The 13,553-nt window shown below is 32.9% G+C and overlaps 2 protein-coding genes across 12 annotated transcripts in view; both read left to right on the top strand.

Annotated features, from left to right (window-relative positions):
* Positions 1–3,602, top strand: part of LOC105221132 (arginine-glutamic acid dipeptide repeats protein) — a 46,925-nt gene extending 43,323 nt beyond the window's left edge. For all 11 annotated transcript variants that reach the window (XR_852384.3, XR_852388.3, XR_852385.3 and 8 more), the window contains one exon: positions 793–3,602. Coding sequence is in view for 2 of the 11 variants with exons in the window: in XM_029046206.2 (XP_028902039.2) it covers positions 793–808 (16 nt within the window). In the remaining 9 variants the exon portion in view is untranslated. The remainder of the gene's footprint in view (positions 1–792) is intronic.
* A 6,353-nt stretch (positions 3,603–9,955) lies between these two features.
* On the top strand, positions 9,956–13,131 carry LOC114805347 (gram-negative bacteria-binding protein 2-like). Its single transcript, XM_054229772.1, has 5 exons — positions 9,956–10,140; positions 10,598–10,901; positions 11,359–11,546; positions 11,621–11,925; positions 11,988–13,131. Exons 1-5 carry the CDS (start codon positions 10,047–10,049, stop codon positions 12,237–12,239), a joined length of 1,143 nt encoding a protein of 380 aa, XP_054085747.1. The 5' UTR covers positions 9,956–10,046; the 3' UTR covers positions 12,240–13,131.
* The last annotated feature ends 422 nt before the right edge of the window (positions 13,132–13,553 follow it).

Here is a 13,553-nt window from a genome sequence, read left to right as displayed (position 1 = left end):
TGTGAAATCCCAGCCCTATCGCTAATCCGACACAGGACACTTGGAATCCATCAGGCATCAAACCTTGAATGGATTTCTACTGAAAGCATATCGGATATAAGTAGTTTCATCGAAAGCACAAAATGAGTCCCTTTTTCTGCCTCGATAGTAAAATTTTATATCTTGTATTATCCCCTGGTCGAAAAGTTCGATTTATGGAAGGAAATTTGTATGAAAGTTGCCTTCTATTGCCACTTCAAAAGTTCGAGTTATAGAAATTCGAGTTATGTAAGTTCCAGTGTATATGTATTTTATAAAAGAGGGAATATTTACAAAAAAGTACAAAAGTACAAGGTAAAGTAAAAGTAATTTTGTGAAAAAAGTTAAGATATAGATATCCGCTTTTGAAAAGACACTCCTCGCATCTCACAAATATAACTCAGGTTGAGATTATGAAGAATCAAGAATAAATTACACTAGTTTTTGCTTGCCAGTTTCAAAGAAAAAATTAAAAAAAAAAAATGATTTTGATTAATATACATAAATGCATATTGATTTTTAGAAAAAAATGAATTTAGAAAAATATTCATATTCTTATGAATAGTCTATTATTATTATTTTTTATTTTTGCTGACTGGATTTCAAATTCAAGCCACTGTGCAGCTAAAAGTATGCTTATTAAAAATAATTGTTACTTTAAATCAAATAATAATTTAATATTATAATTAAGTATATAACTTATATTAAATTACTATAACATTTATCAAATATTTAACTAACACATCTTTCTAATCATTTTCCATTATTCCACAGAAATCAACTACGTTAGTATTTATTCGGAATAAATAGCACAAAACCGCCATAAAAGAAAAACAAAAGCAAAACATCATATAACTGAATATGCAACAAATCAAACAAGCGTCGGAAGAAATGATGAACTGGTGGACTGTAATGGTAATGGAATAAAGTGGCAATGCGTAGGCATATTAAATATATTAATAAGTTGAAACTTTTATAAATACGTTTTACACAACAAACCAATGTATATAAACACATGAACACAAACGAGTTTACAGCTAAAATATACGATGTGCATATAGGCGACATACGCCACTCGAAAATATTTAAGCAACGCAGCATAAAGCAATTACAGCAAATTAAAAACAAAAATTAAATGAGATTTCTACAACAAAAATAAAAAATGTGTTGAAAAAATATTTGAAAAGTGAATTTAGCAAAAAGTGTTTAGTGGTATATTTTGTAAGTTATATAACGTAAATTTATAGAATTTTGTACAAATATTCTTTTCGAAAATAAGTTTTTTGAACGCACAAAATCGATTTAGCAACCGAAATTTGAGCAAAGGTTTTCACGATAATAGTGATACATTAAGTAGCAGTGAAATTGACCACACACTACAACAACAAAAATACTGAAATATTTATGAAATGAAATTCACACGCTATTTGTTCTTTTAAAACGATGTGAAAAGTATTTGTGGTGTGTTATACGCTTACATCTGGTTTTCTTCGCTTAAACCATGCTGTTTTTTTGCAAAAAAAAAAAAATAAAAAACAAATTAACGGTAACTGCAAAACTGCAGTTGTGGATTTTTACAGTTTTTCGAACAAACCAAATTTAATTGGAATTTAATTTTTTGGCATGCGCCAGTTCACTATACACACATAAATATGACAGTTATATTTATAACTGTAATATGTTTAAGTTGACAAATAAATAGCCATGACAGCGAAGTGTTTTTACTATTTTTTTATAAATAATTTTATTTGTAGCTGTGCAGTTGCACTACTGAATAGACAAATTATGGAATTGTGATGTATACACATACATACAAATCGTGTTGAATACATACATACATACACACACACATAAATATGTAAATATGATACTTTATTGACCCCATAACGTTGAACAAATGCAAAACGCCATTTTTGCGGTTTTTCTTCAAGTATTTTGCTTGCTTAGTATAATTACATATATATAATGTACGCCTCGTTTGTATGCTTTCAACTTGTATTAAACATATTTATTTAACTCACTTTAGTATTATTTGTTTATTTATATAATTAATTAAAATTTAATTTTTTTTTTCAAATAAATGTAATTTTACCGCTAAAACCGTTTGGTAGCGTTGCACTTGAACAAAGTAAGCATAAAATGTAAGAAACTTAACTTAACTGACATTCATTTTAAACTTAGTCTAATGCTAAAAACATGTAAGCTGAAGCCTAAACTATATGATTTAATGTTAATATATATAAATGTAGTTAATAAACAAGTGCATGCGTCTGAAGTGCAGCGCAACTTGCAATTTCTTTGATAATTCTAAGAGCATGTATATATATATAGATACCATATGCTAATGTCAAGCTAAAATGTTTGTGTATGTAAATTAGGTGGTGAAAAAAAAATAATAAAAATATAAAAATCGAAATAATGCAAACAATGCAACATATGGCTTCGGCACTTTAGTGGCGCGTAAGTAAAAATGAAGAAAAGTTTAACACTATAAAGGAAAAGGTAGCATTATGACATGTATTTTCAAGTTGTATATATGCTTCTGTCTGTTTGTATGCGCTTAAAATGTCAAATAAATACTTCAAAATATGCTACAAAATTACTGCACACTAGTGTATTAAACTTTAGCTGCCACAACGCAAAAATCAAAATTCAGCAACTAAAGTAACGAAACAACTGCATTACTGTAAATAAACGCCTGCTATGAATAAAGCGAAAATTTAAGAATTTATATTTAACGTGCAAAATTATTGAACAATAATGCATTTTTTACATATTTTTTTGTGCTTTGAGTAAAAAAAAATAATTTATTAAAATGTGAAGTTAAAAAATATTTAATTTTTTATTTTGCGTCACTATATAAACTCAAGCTTTTCAAAATAAATAAAAAAAAAAACCACAAAGCACATACTTGCAAGGTATTCAACGTAAACAAATATATTCATTTTGCAAAAAATAAACAAAATTTAATAATAAGCAATAGAAGTCAGTTCATGAGCTATGAGCTCAAACTGCAGCATTACAAGCACGTGAAATGAAATACGAACAAAAAGAAGCGAAAATTTGTTTAAATTAGTTATTTAGTAAGCACAATAAGTTAACTTACAACAACAAACATATATACACATAAACACATATTGAAATATATATATATATATACACATATATGCATACATGTGTAAATTTAAGTTCAAATAACGCTACTAGATTAATAAGTGTATAGCGTACATTTAAGATCACAAGCAATTATTATAAAATATACATATATGAAATATTTTACAATTAATATACTAGTTATAGAAGATGTGTAAAGAAGTAAATTCTAATTATTGTAATGACTAACATTATTGTGAAAGCGTAACAAAACAAAAAATACAAGCTGTAGAAAACTAAAAACTAAAATACATTGCATATAAGAATTTTGCGTTAGTACCGAAAACACAAAAACAAAAAAAATATATATATATATACATAAAACAAAATGAAATTTAATTCAATTGCGTACATACATGCATATACACACACACAAATAGTAAAGAAATCAAATTTTATTAAATTTCACAAAGAAGATTCACACAGAAAAAACACACACACACACGTATATGCATCTGAGTGCATTCACACACTTCTACATACATCGTATGCGTGTACTCCAAACATGTTGGGCGGTGTGTTCACCGAGCATGCGAAGGGAAAAACAAAAAAAAAAACAAAACCATAAAACCATAAAACAAAATTATTTAATTTATAGTATGGTAATTTTTATGCCTAAGGAATACTTAAAAGCAACATGAAAGAATTATTGAAAAACGAAAACGATTACAGCAATAAATCTCAGAAATGTCTTCAAAAATCCTAATAAAAAACAAGCGTTTGATTTGAAGCATTTTAGAGCACGGTTCTAACTGGGAAGACAACGGAAAAGTTAAAACAATTTTTTAGAGCTTTTCATTTATCTATATACAGTCGACTCTCGATACCTGCGATAATTCGAACCTCACTAGTTCCCTACTAAATCTCTTTATATTTCGCACTAAAAAATCATTGCTTAGCAAAACGACGCATTAATGGTAGAGATAATTGTAGAGGACAAAAAGTGTCTATTAGCGGGAACTTGTTGAAGGAAAAAGCAAAAAAGTTCGCGTCTACTCTACGCATCAAAAACTTTGCGGCAAGTGAAGGGTGGCTTACAAATTTCAAAAAGAGAAATGGAGTTACTTTTAAAAATGTTTGTGGGGAAAGTGGAAGTGTTGATGATGCAGTTTGTTTAGATTGGCACGGTAAATTGAAGACTTTGATTGAAAACTATGATGCCCGTGAAATTAATAATACTGATGAAACTGGCCTATTTTTTAAATGTTTACCGGACAAGACGCTTACTTGTATAGATGAAAAATGCCACGGAGGAAAACATAGTAAAGAGAGGTTGACAGTTTAACTTGCAGTAAATATGGATGGATCGGAAAAACTTAAACCCTTAGTAATAGGAAAAGCAATGAAACCGCGATATTTCAATGGAGTGAAATCGTTTCCAACTGATTATCGTGCTAACAAAAAAGCTTGGATGACGACAGAACTTTTTAACAGTAAATGGAGGCATGAAACGACAAAAGCGGAAAATTTTACTATTTTTAGACAACTGCAATGTCCACAACAGTCCTCCTAAATTGTCTAACGTGGAACTCTACTATCCGCCAAATACAACTTCCAAATTGCAACAATTGGACCAAGGGATTATCCATAATTTTAAAACGTTCTATCGCAAATAAATTGTTAAGATCGTTTTAGAATCTCTCGACAAACAGCTAACTGCAAATATCACAGTTCTGACAGCTATTTTACTAATTGACAAAGCATGGAGAGCTGTAACACCCCTAACGATTCTCAACTGCTTCAAAAAATCTGGTTTCTTAAAAGAAAATCAAGAAAATTTTCCAATACTTATAGATGATGAAGAACCAGCAATAGAACCATTAGTTGACATCAGCGGTGTGAGGTTTTCCGATTTTGTTCAAGTGGATGAAAATGTTGCTGTCTCAGGTTCACTAACCGATGGCGAAATTTTATCTGCGTTGAAGATGAGGACGATACATCGGAACCTTTGGCAGAGGTGTCAGTTAAGGAAGCAAGATCCTCATTTGATACCTTACAAAGCTTCTGTCTACAAAACGAAAATGATGAAAAAGCATTTCAGGCACTTTTTCTCTTAAAAAAAGTTATTGAGCAGTGTGATCAGCAGAATTGTGCTTTAAAGCAAACCAGTATAACAAAGTTCTTTCGAAAGATTAATTAATTCACATTACGAATACATGTATGTACCTGTATGTAGAGCTGCAACGGGTATATCATTTTCGTGCACACTCGAATGTCCACTCTGATTTTGTTTGATCAAACTTTTCGGTATGAATACACGTATTGATCGCTTGGAGACATGTTCAAAACGAACGAGCCTTTCGCGACACTCGAAACACAAGCATATATGCTTGTTTTAACAGAGTGCCGAGTTGACACTCGTTTGTGAATGAGCTGGCACTCTAACCCGATCGTATTGAATGTGATCGAGTCACACACGAGTGTGCACAAAATTTCAGAATATGTATGTATGTAATTGGCAGTCATGCTATTATTGCGTAGTGATTGTCAACGATTATTGGTTTTGTTTGTTTTGTTTACTTTTTATAATTCATAATGACAACGATAGAAAATTCGGGTTGTGAGAACATTTCCAATGGCACAAACACCTTATCTGGTCTACACCTGAAATTTGTGATTTAAAAAAAAATAAAATATTTAAGTGCAATGAAATGTTTTTTATTTATGATTTATGAATTAATAAATAAAATAAGTTTTGAGTGAATTCTATTCTTAAATTGAATTATTCTTTTATAATATGTACTATGTACGTCTAATATTCAAATTATTCAACCAAAAAAGCTAAGACAGAACGCGTCATCCCGACGCCAACATACATACATATGTGTGTACGTATGTTTATCTATTATTTTTTGGTTTTCGAGTGCCACTCGAGTGTGTTGATCACAATCAACACGTGCACGACACACCCGAAAATATAATATAACTACATAAAATCCGAGTTTGCTGCTTGAACTCGAACATAGGAGCGTCGTGATTGTTCGTTTGCGTTATTTTCGCTTCGGGTTCCAAACTCGATCGAACACGTGTTTGAAGAGTGTTACGACACACTAGTACCGAATTTAAGCTAGTGTGATTGAACACACTTGAACATACCCGAAGCTGCTCTCTGGTATGTACACGAATGTACCTCTTAATTCTTATAATTTTTATATTAATAAATTTATTTTTTAAATTTTATTAATTTATTTTTTAAAATTAACGAGAGTCGACTGTATATACAGTATAAACTCGGTAACCGCAACCCTCGATTCATGCAACACTATAAAACATAGCATTGTAACCTTTATAAGTGCAACTACTCAAAAATATTGTCCTCAATAACTGCAACTTTACATCTAAATATGTTTTGCTTCAGTTCTTTTTTTGTCGGTTTCTTCTTATGGCATTTTTTTGTTATATATTCACAAACTGATCGTTATTTTACCGTTGCTCTGTCGACTTTACTGTTTTTGTGTGTGTGTTGAGAGCAATTGTCAATAAATGACTTTCATTATCAGTTTATTTTGCAACGAGCCAGTAGTGTTTTATGTGTAAAAGTCATGGTGGTCACAAAAAAATTAATAAAACTAACAATTAAAGAAAAAACTGAAATTTGGGATAAACTAGAAAGTGGTGTATCGACAAAAGCTCTTTGTATTGATTATAAAGTTCACAAGTCGACAATAACGAGAATAAAGAAGAAAAAAGCTTGTATACTTAAATATGCCACAAATATGGAAGCTGGGCCAGGAAAACGGCAAACCTTAAAATCTTGTGAATACCCAAGAATGGAAAAGGCTCTCTACAAGTGGTTTTTGAAACAAAGGAGTGAAAATGTGCCTATATCCGTCGGTATCGTCAAAGCAAAAGCTCGCAAGCTTCATGAGAAAATAAAAGAAAAGACAGGATGTTTTCATGCAAGTAATGGTTGGGTATCTAATTTCAAAAAGCGATATGGCCTCCGCCACATAAAAAAGAATCTTTCCGCTTTCCAATAAGACAGCGTCCGTCGACCCATTTGTAATACGTTTTAGAATTAAAATCAAGGAGCTTGATCTTTCTGCAGAACAAATTTATTATGCCGACGAGTCCGGATTGTTTTTCAGGCAGATACCAGATAAAACGTTGGTGAGCTTCAAGGAATCTGCTCCTGGTCGGAAAGTTAGTAAGGAAAGAATAACATTTCTCGCAAGTTAAGCTCTTTATCATTCGAAAAGCAAAAAACCCTAGAGCATTCAAAAATTTTCAAAAAATGCCCGTTGTCTACAAGGCTAACAAGAACTCGTGGATGACTTATTTGTTTTTCGAAGACTAGTTTCATCATACGTTTGTTCCTGATGTGAGAAATACGAAATGTATTGAATTTTTGTTTAAAGTTTATGTGTATTTTTTTGGATTGTTATAGGTACGCGAATTTCTAGAATCAAAGGGACTTCCCAAAAAAGCCCTATTGGTCTTGGATAACTCCCCGTGTCATCCTAAAGACAATGAGATGAAAAGTGATGATGAAATGATATCTGTTATGTGTCTTCCACCTAACTGTACCGCGATTCTCCAACCAAAGGACCAAAATGTTATTAACTTAACAAAAGTCTATTACAAAAAGTCTTTTGGAGCATTTAATAGGGAATAAAACCCGATATGTTTAAAAAATAAAATTTTTAATAAAAAAATAAGATTTCTATATCATAAAACGATTTTCATTTGTCATATTTCTTGTTATATATTTTTTCTCGATGGGTGCAACAAACTCAATAAGTACAACTACCTAGATTTCTATTAGTTGCGATTACCGAGTTCGTACTGTATATTTGAAAAATTATACAATTGTTTTCGATTCGTTTTTAAATGAAATAAGCGTTGTGTTCAAAGATGTTGACCAAAAAGTTCGAAAATGTCTCTTGTAGTAACGTCTTTAAGATAAAATAGGTAGATACATATATACATCATTATGGAGTTTATTTATTTATTCTTAATTTATGTTTTTTTTTCGAAATCTATGTACAATTAACAAAAATAAATAAATGTCATCAAGCGGCACTTCTGCATAGAGTAGTGTATTTCCAGTTCTGTAGCTTTTCAATTAGAAACTTTCGAGACATATTTGACTATCAATACCATCTATTATAAGAAATAAGAACGCATGAAAATTCTCGCAATCGTTTTCTTTTGTTTAAGCCATAGTATGACTAATTGTGGTGACCAATGTGGTAATCAAAACTGATGAAAATATTCCGACAAGAATGTTGATTTCAGCAGGCTTCCACGTAGCTGCGCCACCAACCAAATTATCCACAAAAGGTACCGCACTGTGATAATCCGGGATTCCGCTGCCTAGTCATGGAGTCATAGAGTTTTCTAAAAATATCCAACTAAACGGAAAGATGTAAGAGAAAAATATTTAAAATATATAGTTTAGAGCTAAGTCCGTTCGCTCGCAATTATTTTCAGGTGTTGGCAAACTTTTTATTAAAAAATGTTTAAAATTGGATTAACTACTTTCAACGTGGAAACACGTTGGGTTTCGATTAGCCCGATTAGGGAACAGCTATAACGAAGAAAACCAGACAAGAGTGCCGATTGAATGTTCGTGAGATAACTGATACAGTGGATGCCAAAATATCCCAACCCTGAGACCACCGAAGGACTTTCTGCATCGGTTTCTGATCGTCGACGAAATATGGATCCACTGCTATACACCAGAGTTCTAGGAACAGTCGAAACCGTCGCCGTCAACCGGATGGATAATGACCGCAGATTTTTAACTATACTGTGATAAATGATATATTATTATGTCAACTAAACAAAGGGCTAAATAAAACAAAAACTTTTTGGGATATCAATGAAATACCTTATTCGTGTAATAGTACATTCGATGCCATTATGTATGAAACTCGATTTTTCCAGCATGGCCACCACGCTTGCAGAAGACGCTAAACCCAATTTTCGACAAAAATTGGGCCAAAAATATTCGGTTAACATTAAGCGGTAGCGATTCCCATTTATAGTAACGATCTTGATTATCACGTAAGAAGTACGGTCCAGAGACGCCGCCGGCTCATTAACCGTAAGAAGACGTAATTTTTTTCGGGATGCAATAGTGTCTCATGGAGTACGTTTGGATTGCAACATCAACACATATTTGGTTTTGTCGAAGCCATTCTGCCAGAGAAATGAGCCTCATCGCTGAAGATGATTTTTCGATGAAAATCCGGATCATTTTCAAGTTATTGCTCAGCCCAATTTACGAACATACGACACTTCTGGTGAACAGGCGGCTTCAGTTCGTGCGTCAATTTGATGTTGTAAGGATGTAGAGCAAGATCTTTTCTCAAAATTCACCACGTTACAGAGTTTGATGCGCCAGCGGCAGAAATATTCTTGACACTACGGGCACTTCTTTGTCTCACTGGCACGGAAACATTTTGTACTGTGCCTGTGGATTCAAACATAGTCGTTCAAATGAATGATGGAGCCCCCAACAAAAAGAAGTATGTATATTACATACATAATTATGAAGGCAATTGATGGAGGAAATGGTTATTTCTATATTCGAGTACCGAAATACATCGCTAATAATGAATCATTATAAACCTTGATTTTTTATATTATACTAATAAAAAATAAGATCAATAAAATAAAAAAAAATTGCGCATTTATTCCCTCTAAGACGGAAGAAACGGCGCCGCCGGGTCAACTAGTATAAATCATTAATAATAAAAATCATATCTCGCGTTTACATACATATATATATGTACATATACATACGTTAGGTATGTATATAAATATAGGCTCGTGAAAGATGAATTTTTAAACAGTTTGAAAATATTATTTGTCCAGTTGAGTCCAACTTTACTTTTTGTACTGCCTGTCATAGTGTTTTAGAAAGTAGAATGCGGTTATTTCTCTCAAATATAGTCTTCTTATGGCTATGCTGTTTTGGAGATCTAAGTGTGATGGCAGAAGTTAAAATGAATGTTTTAGTGGGTGAGTTTATATCTACGTGTCTGTAGTAGCGCTCACTGTCATGACACGTCTTGAAAACCAACCGATATACACGACGCAAGATCCTACGAGAGAAAGTAGTGTGGTACGCGGTGATCATGAGAAGGATGAGCACTTTGTATTAAATAAAATATCCTATACATTCGGAGAACTCGTACCAAGATGAGTGATACAATGACTGCTATAAGAATCAGTGAAATCACCAACATTTTGATAAAAATATAAAATCTTAGAAATCACTGAATTAATCGCAACACCATTTAATACATGTCACTCCCATAAGTCATAGGCCACACTCAAATGACTAAAAAGTCTTTTCATATCAAAAGTGGTGATTTTACTATTATAATAAGTAGGGCTATGTATATATGATTGTTATTACGCATAATCTTTGTTTAATGTTTGAATGTTATATTTCTTTTTATTTAAAATCAAATAGACGATAATTCAGACCTACAAACGGCAATGCATGTGGATAAGCAGAGTGAAACCAAAGTGATTATCAATCAAAAAACGTCCAATGCAATATTTAAACCGAACGAATTAATTTTCGAAGAGCTTTTCGAAGCATCGAAATTGTCGAATTGGACTTCTGATAAGTTTATACATTCAAATTTCTTTGGAGACCTGGCTGAGGATTTTACAGCGTTGTCTAGCGATAATATAGAGGTTTATAATGGGAAACTGTTTATTACACCAACAATATCGAAGTTCAGCTCTGGCCATAAATTTAATGTCTCTGGGTAAGATTTATTTTCAGATACTAAAGGGTGATTAAAGATACATATATAGACTGATGAATCCACCGGCCCACAAACCAAACCAAACCGTAGTTAACCTTTTCTATTCGGTCGAAAATTATCCAATAAGGAATGCTGGGTCACATGAAGTTGTTGAGAATAGAACGCTCAGTAGGCCGATTGTGTTGACCATATGTAGAGCGAAGCGCACGAAACACATTCTTTACGTGAACGTGAATTTACGTAATAAAGTTGAACAATTTGTAAACGTTGCTCAGGCGTAAGACTTCCAATGATAAAATGCCAAAAATAATAAAAATTATAGAATAAATGAATTTCTGATGGCTAAAGGCTTCCTTCGTAGTAATCTACATATATTAAAATAATGGATCTAATACTTAAAATAGTTGATCAATTAACACCGGTGTTTTTGTAATTGTTTATAATCTCTTCTCTATAGATGTAGAAGACCTGCTTGTTATGAAAACAATGATTTCACTTGCAAATATGAAAATACTAGAGAAAGGGCATACGCGTATCCCCCACCGGTAAACTCGGCTAGAATCACCACAAATGGAACATTTAGTTTCACGTATGGACGTATTGAAATAAATGCAATACTGCCTAAGGGTGATTGGCTATTCCCCTGTAAGTGAACTAAGCTCTAATATATTTGAATGTAAATTATATATGTATGTGCCTCATTATATATATGTACATAGATATCATGCTTATGCCCGACAAACTCAATTGTACTATGCGGAAACAACTCCGTATAGCTTTTGCCAAGTCGGTAGATCTTGAAAATAACAATTTACTTGGCGGCCCTGTAATATTACAAGGCCAACGGAATCCACAATCCAATAAAGATTATTTTACTCGTATAAGCCATATGGCCACCGAGAGGAATTTCTACGCAGATGGTTTTCACAACTTCACCATGGTATGGACTTCAAAAGGAGTGAGTATGTATGTCGATGGCAAGCAATACGGTTATGTTGAGAACAACGGTGACTATGCGGAACCTGTAAGTGCTTAGCAAAGAGAATATTTTTCTTTTTTGTATTTATCTCCATTTTTCTTCTCTAGTATCATATCGCTTTGGGCATTGGAGCTGGAGGACATCTTGAATTTGAAGATACGTCCTCCAAACCATGGCGAAATGGAGCCAATGTCGCATTTGCTTATTTCCATCGAAGTTTTAAAGGTTGCTGCGCACGTTCGCGTTATGGTGTGTCCTACCACCACTGCTTTGAGAATAAAAGAGAAATAAGGTGTAGCACGTTGTGGGGTTCGCAGGCAACTATGGTTGTGGAATCCGTACGAGTGTATGCAGTATAATATAATAGCAATAATATATGCAATTTTTTTAAAGATAATTTCAATTTTCTAACAAAACAAAATTTTATTGCAATCTTCCAATTAATTTTTGTATGATAAACTTAACATTATTCACTTAACATCTGTACGTACTTTACTGACCGCTGCAGGGTTATTTTTCAAGTTCTCTTAAAATTATCAGTTGATCTGAGTACACAATTGATATAGAGTTATGTATATACATTTTTAATCACATTGCATATCAGTTGTCTCTTAAATGCGATATTCCATTTCCAAATCGAAATTCCGCTAATTGAAAATTAATAGTGAACGAATTTATAGCAAATCCGACACGCTTAGGATACGTTTAAATGCTAGACTAAATACATACCGTGCAATTGATTAACTATCCAAACAGTTCTGACAAACAGAATATTTTGGCAAAAAGAACAATGTGTCTTCTATACCATCAGTTTTTAAAAAAGTTGAATTCAAATAAAAAAATCAAATTCAATTTTGAATTCTATCCGATTCGTTTAGTTTATAATATATACATCAATATCGAATGAAGATGTCGGAACAAAACATTACACAAACACTGTATTTGAGATGTGACCACAATAATTTACAAATTATCGAATTTTCCAGCCCCATATATGGAACATAAGGATCGCAGTGCTTCTAACTAGATTTTTACCGCAATTTTCGGTAAATCTCTTAGATATTATAAAGAAATTCAAAGGGGATGTGTTTCTTATAATAGTGTGCCTCTGTGCCCAAAATGGGTAAATTTGGGTCACAATTTGTTCCTGATTCCAATATATATTAGTGTTTTCAAACAACTGTTGGGATTTACACGATATATACCGGTTAATATGTGAAACATTTTAGCAAAATTAAGTGAGCGTATAGTCTTAGTCACTTCTCCGACCTGCTGAATGGCAGTGAGAGTACAACACCAGGAGATGGCGAACCCGATCCCCCAATCGATGACGATGGAACAGATGTTCCATTACCCGACCATGAAGAAATTCGAATAGCAATTACCCGCTTGAAGAACAACACAGCAGCGGGGGCCGATAGATTACCGGCAGAACTATTCAAATACGGCGGCGAAGAACTGATAAGGTGCATGCATCAGCTTCTTTGCAGAATATGGTCGGAAGAAAGCATGCCTGACGATTGGAATCTCAGTGTGCTCTGCCCAATCCATAAAAAGGGAGATCCCACAATCTGCGCCAATTACCGTGGGATCAGCCTCCTAAATATCGCATACAAGGTTCTATCGAGCGTACTGTGTGAAAGACTAAAGCCCACCGTCAACAAACTGATTGG

The sequence above is a fragment of the Zeugodacus cucurbitae genome, chromosome 4, assembly GCF_028554725.1.
Source record: "Zeugodacus cucurbitae isolate PBARC_wt_2022May chromosome 4, idZeuCucr1.2, whole genome shotgun sequence".
Lineage (NCBI taxonomy): Eukaryota > Metazoa > Arthropoda > Insecta > Diptera > Tephritidae > Zeugodacus > Zeugodacus cucurbitae.
The sequence above is the reverse complement of the archived record's forward strand: the minus strand, read 5'-3'. Positions and strand labels throughout refer to the sequence as shown.

What these genes read in the sequence shown, in the direction of transcription:
- LOC114805347 (XM_054229772.1), top strand. Translation starts at nt 10,047, where the DNA reads ATGCGGTTATTTCTCTCAAATATAGTCTTCTTATGGCTATGCTGTTTT. An exon ending in TAAAATGAATGTTTTAGTGG is followed by an intron (nt 10,141 to 10,597) that starts GTGAGTTTATAT and finishes AAAATCAAATAG; the next exon opens with ACGATAATTCAGACCTACAA. An exon ending in CATAAATTTAATGTCTCTGG is followed by an intron (nt 10,902 to 11,358) that starts GTAAGATTTATT and finishes TCTTCTCTATAG; the next exon opens with ATGTAGAAGACCTGCTTGTT.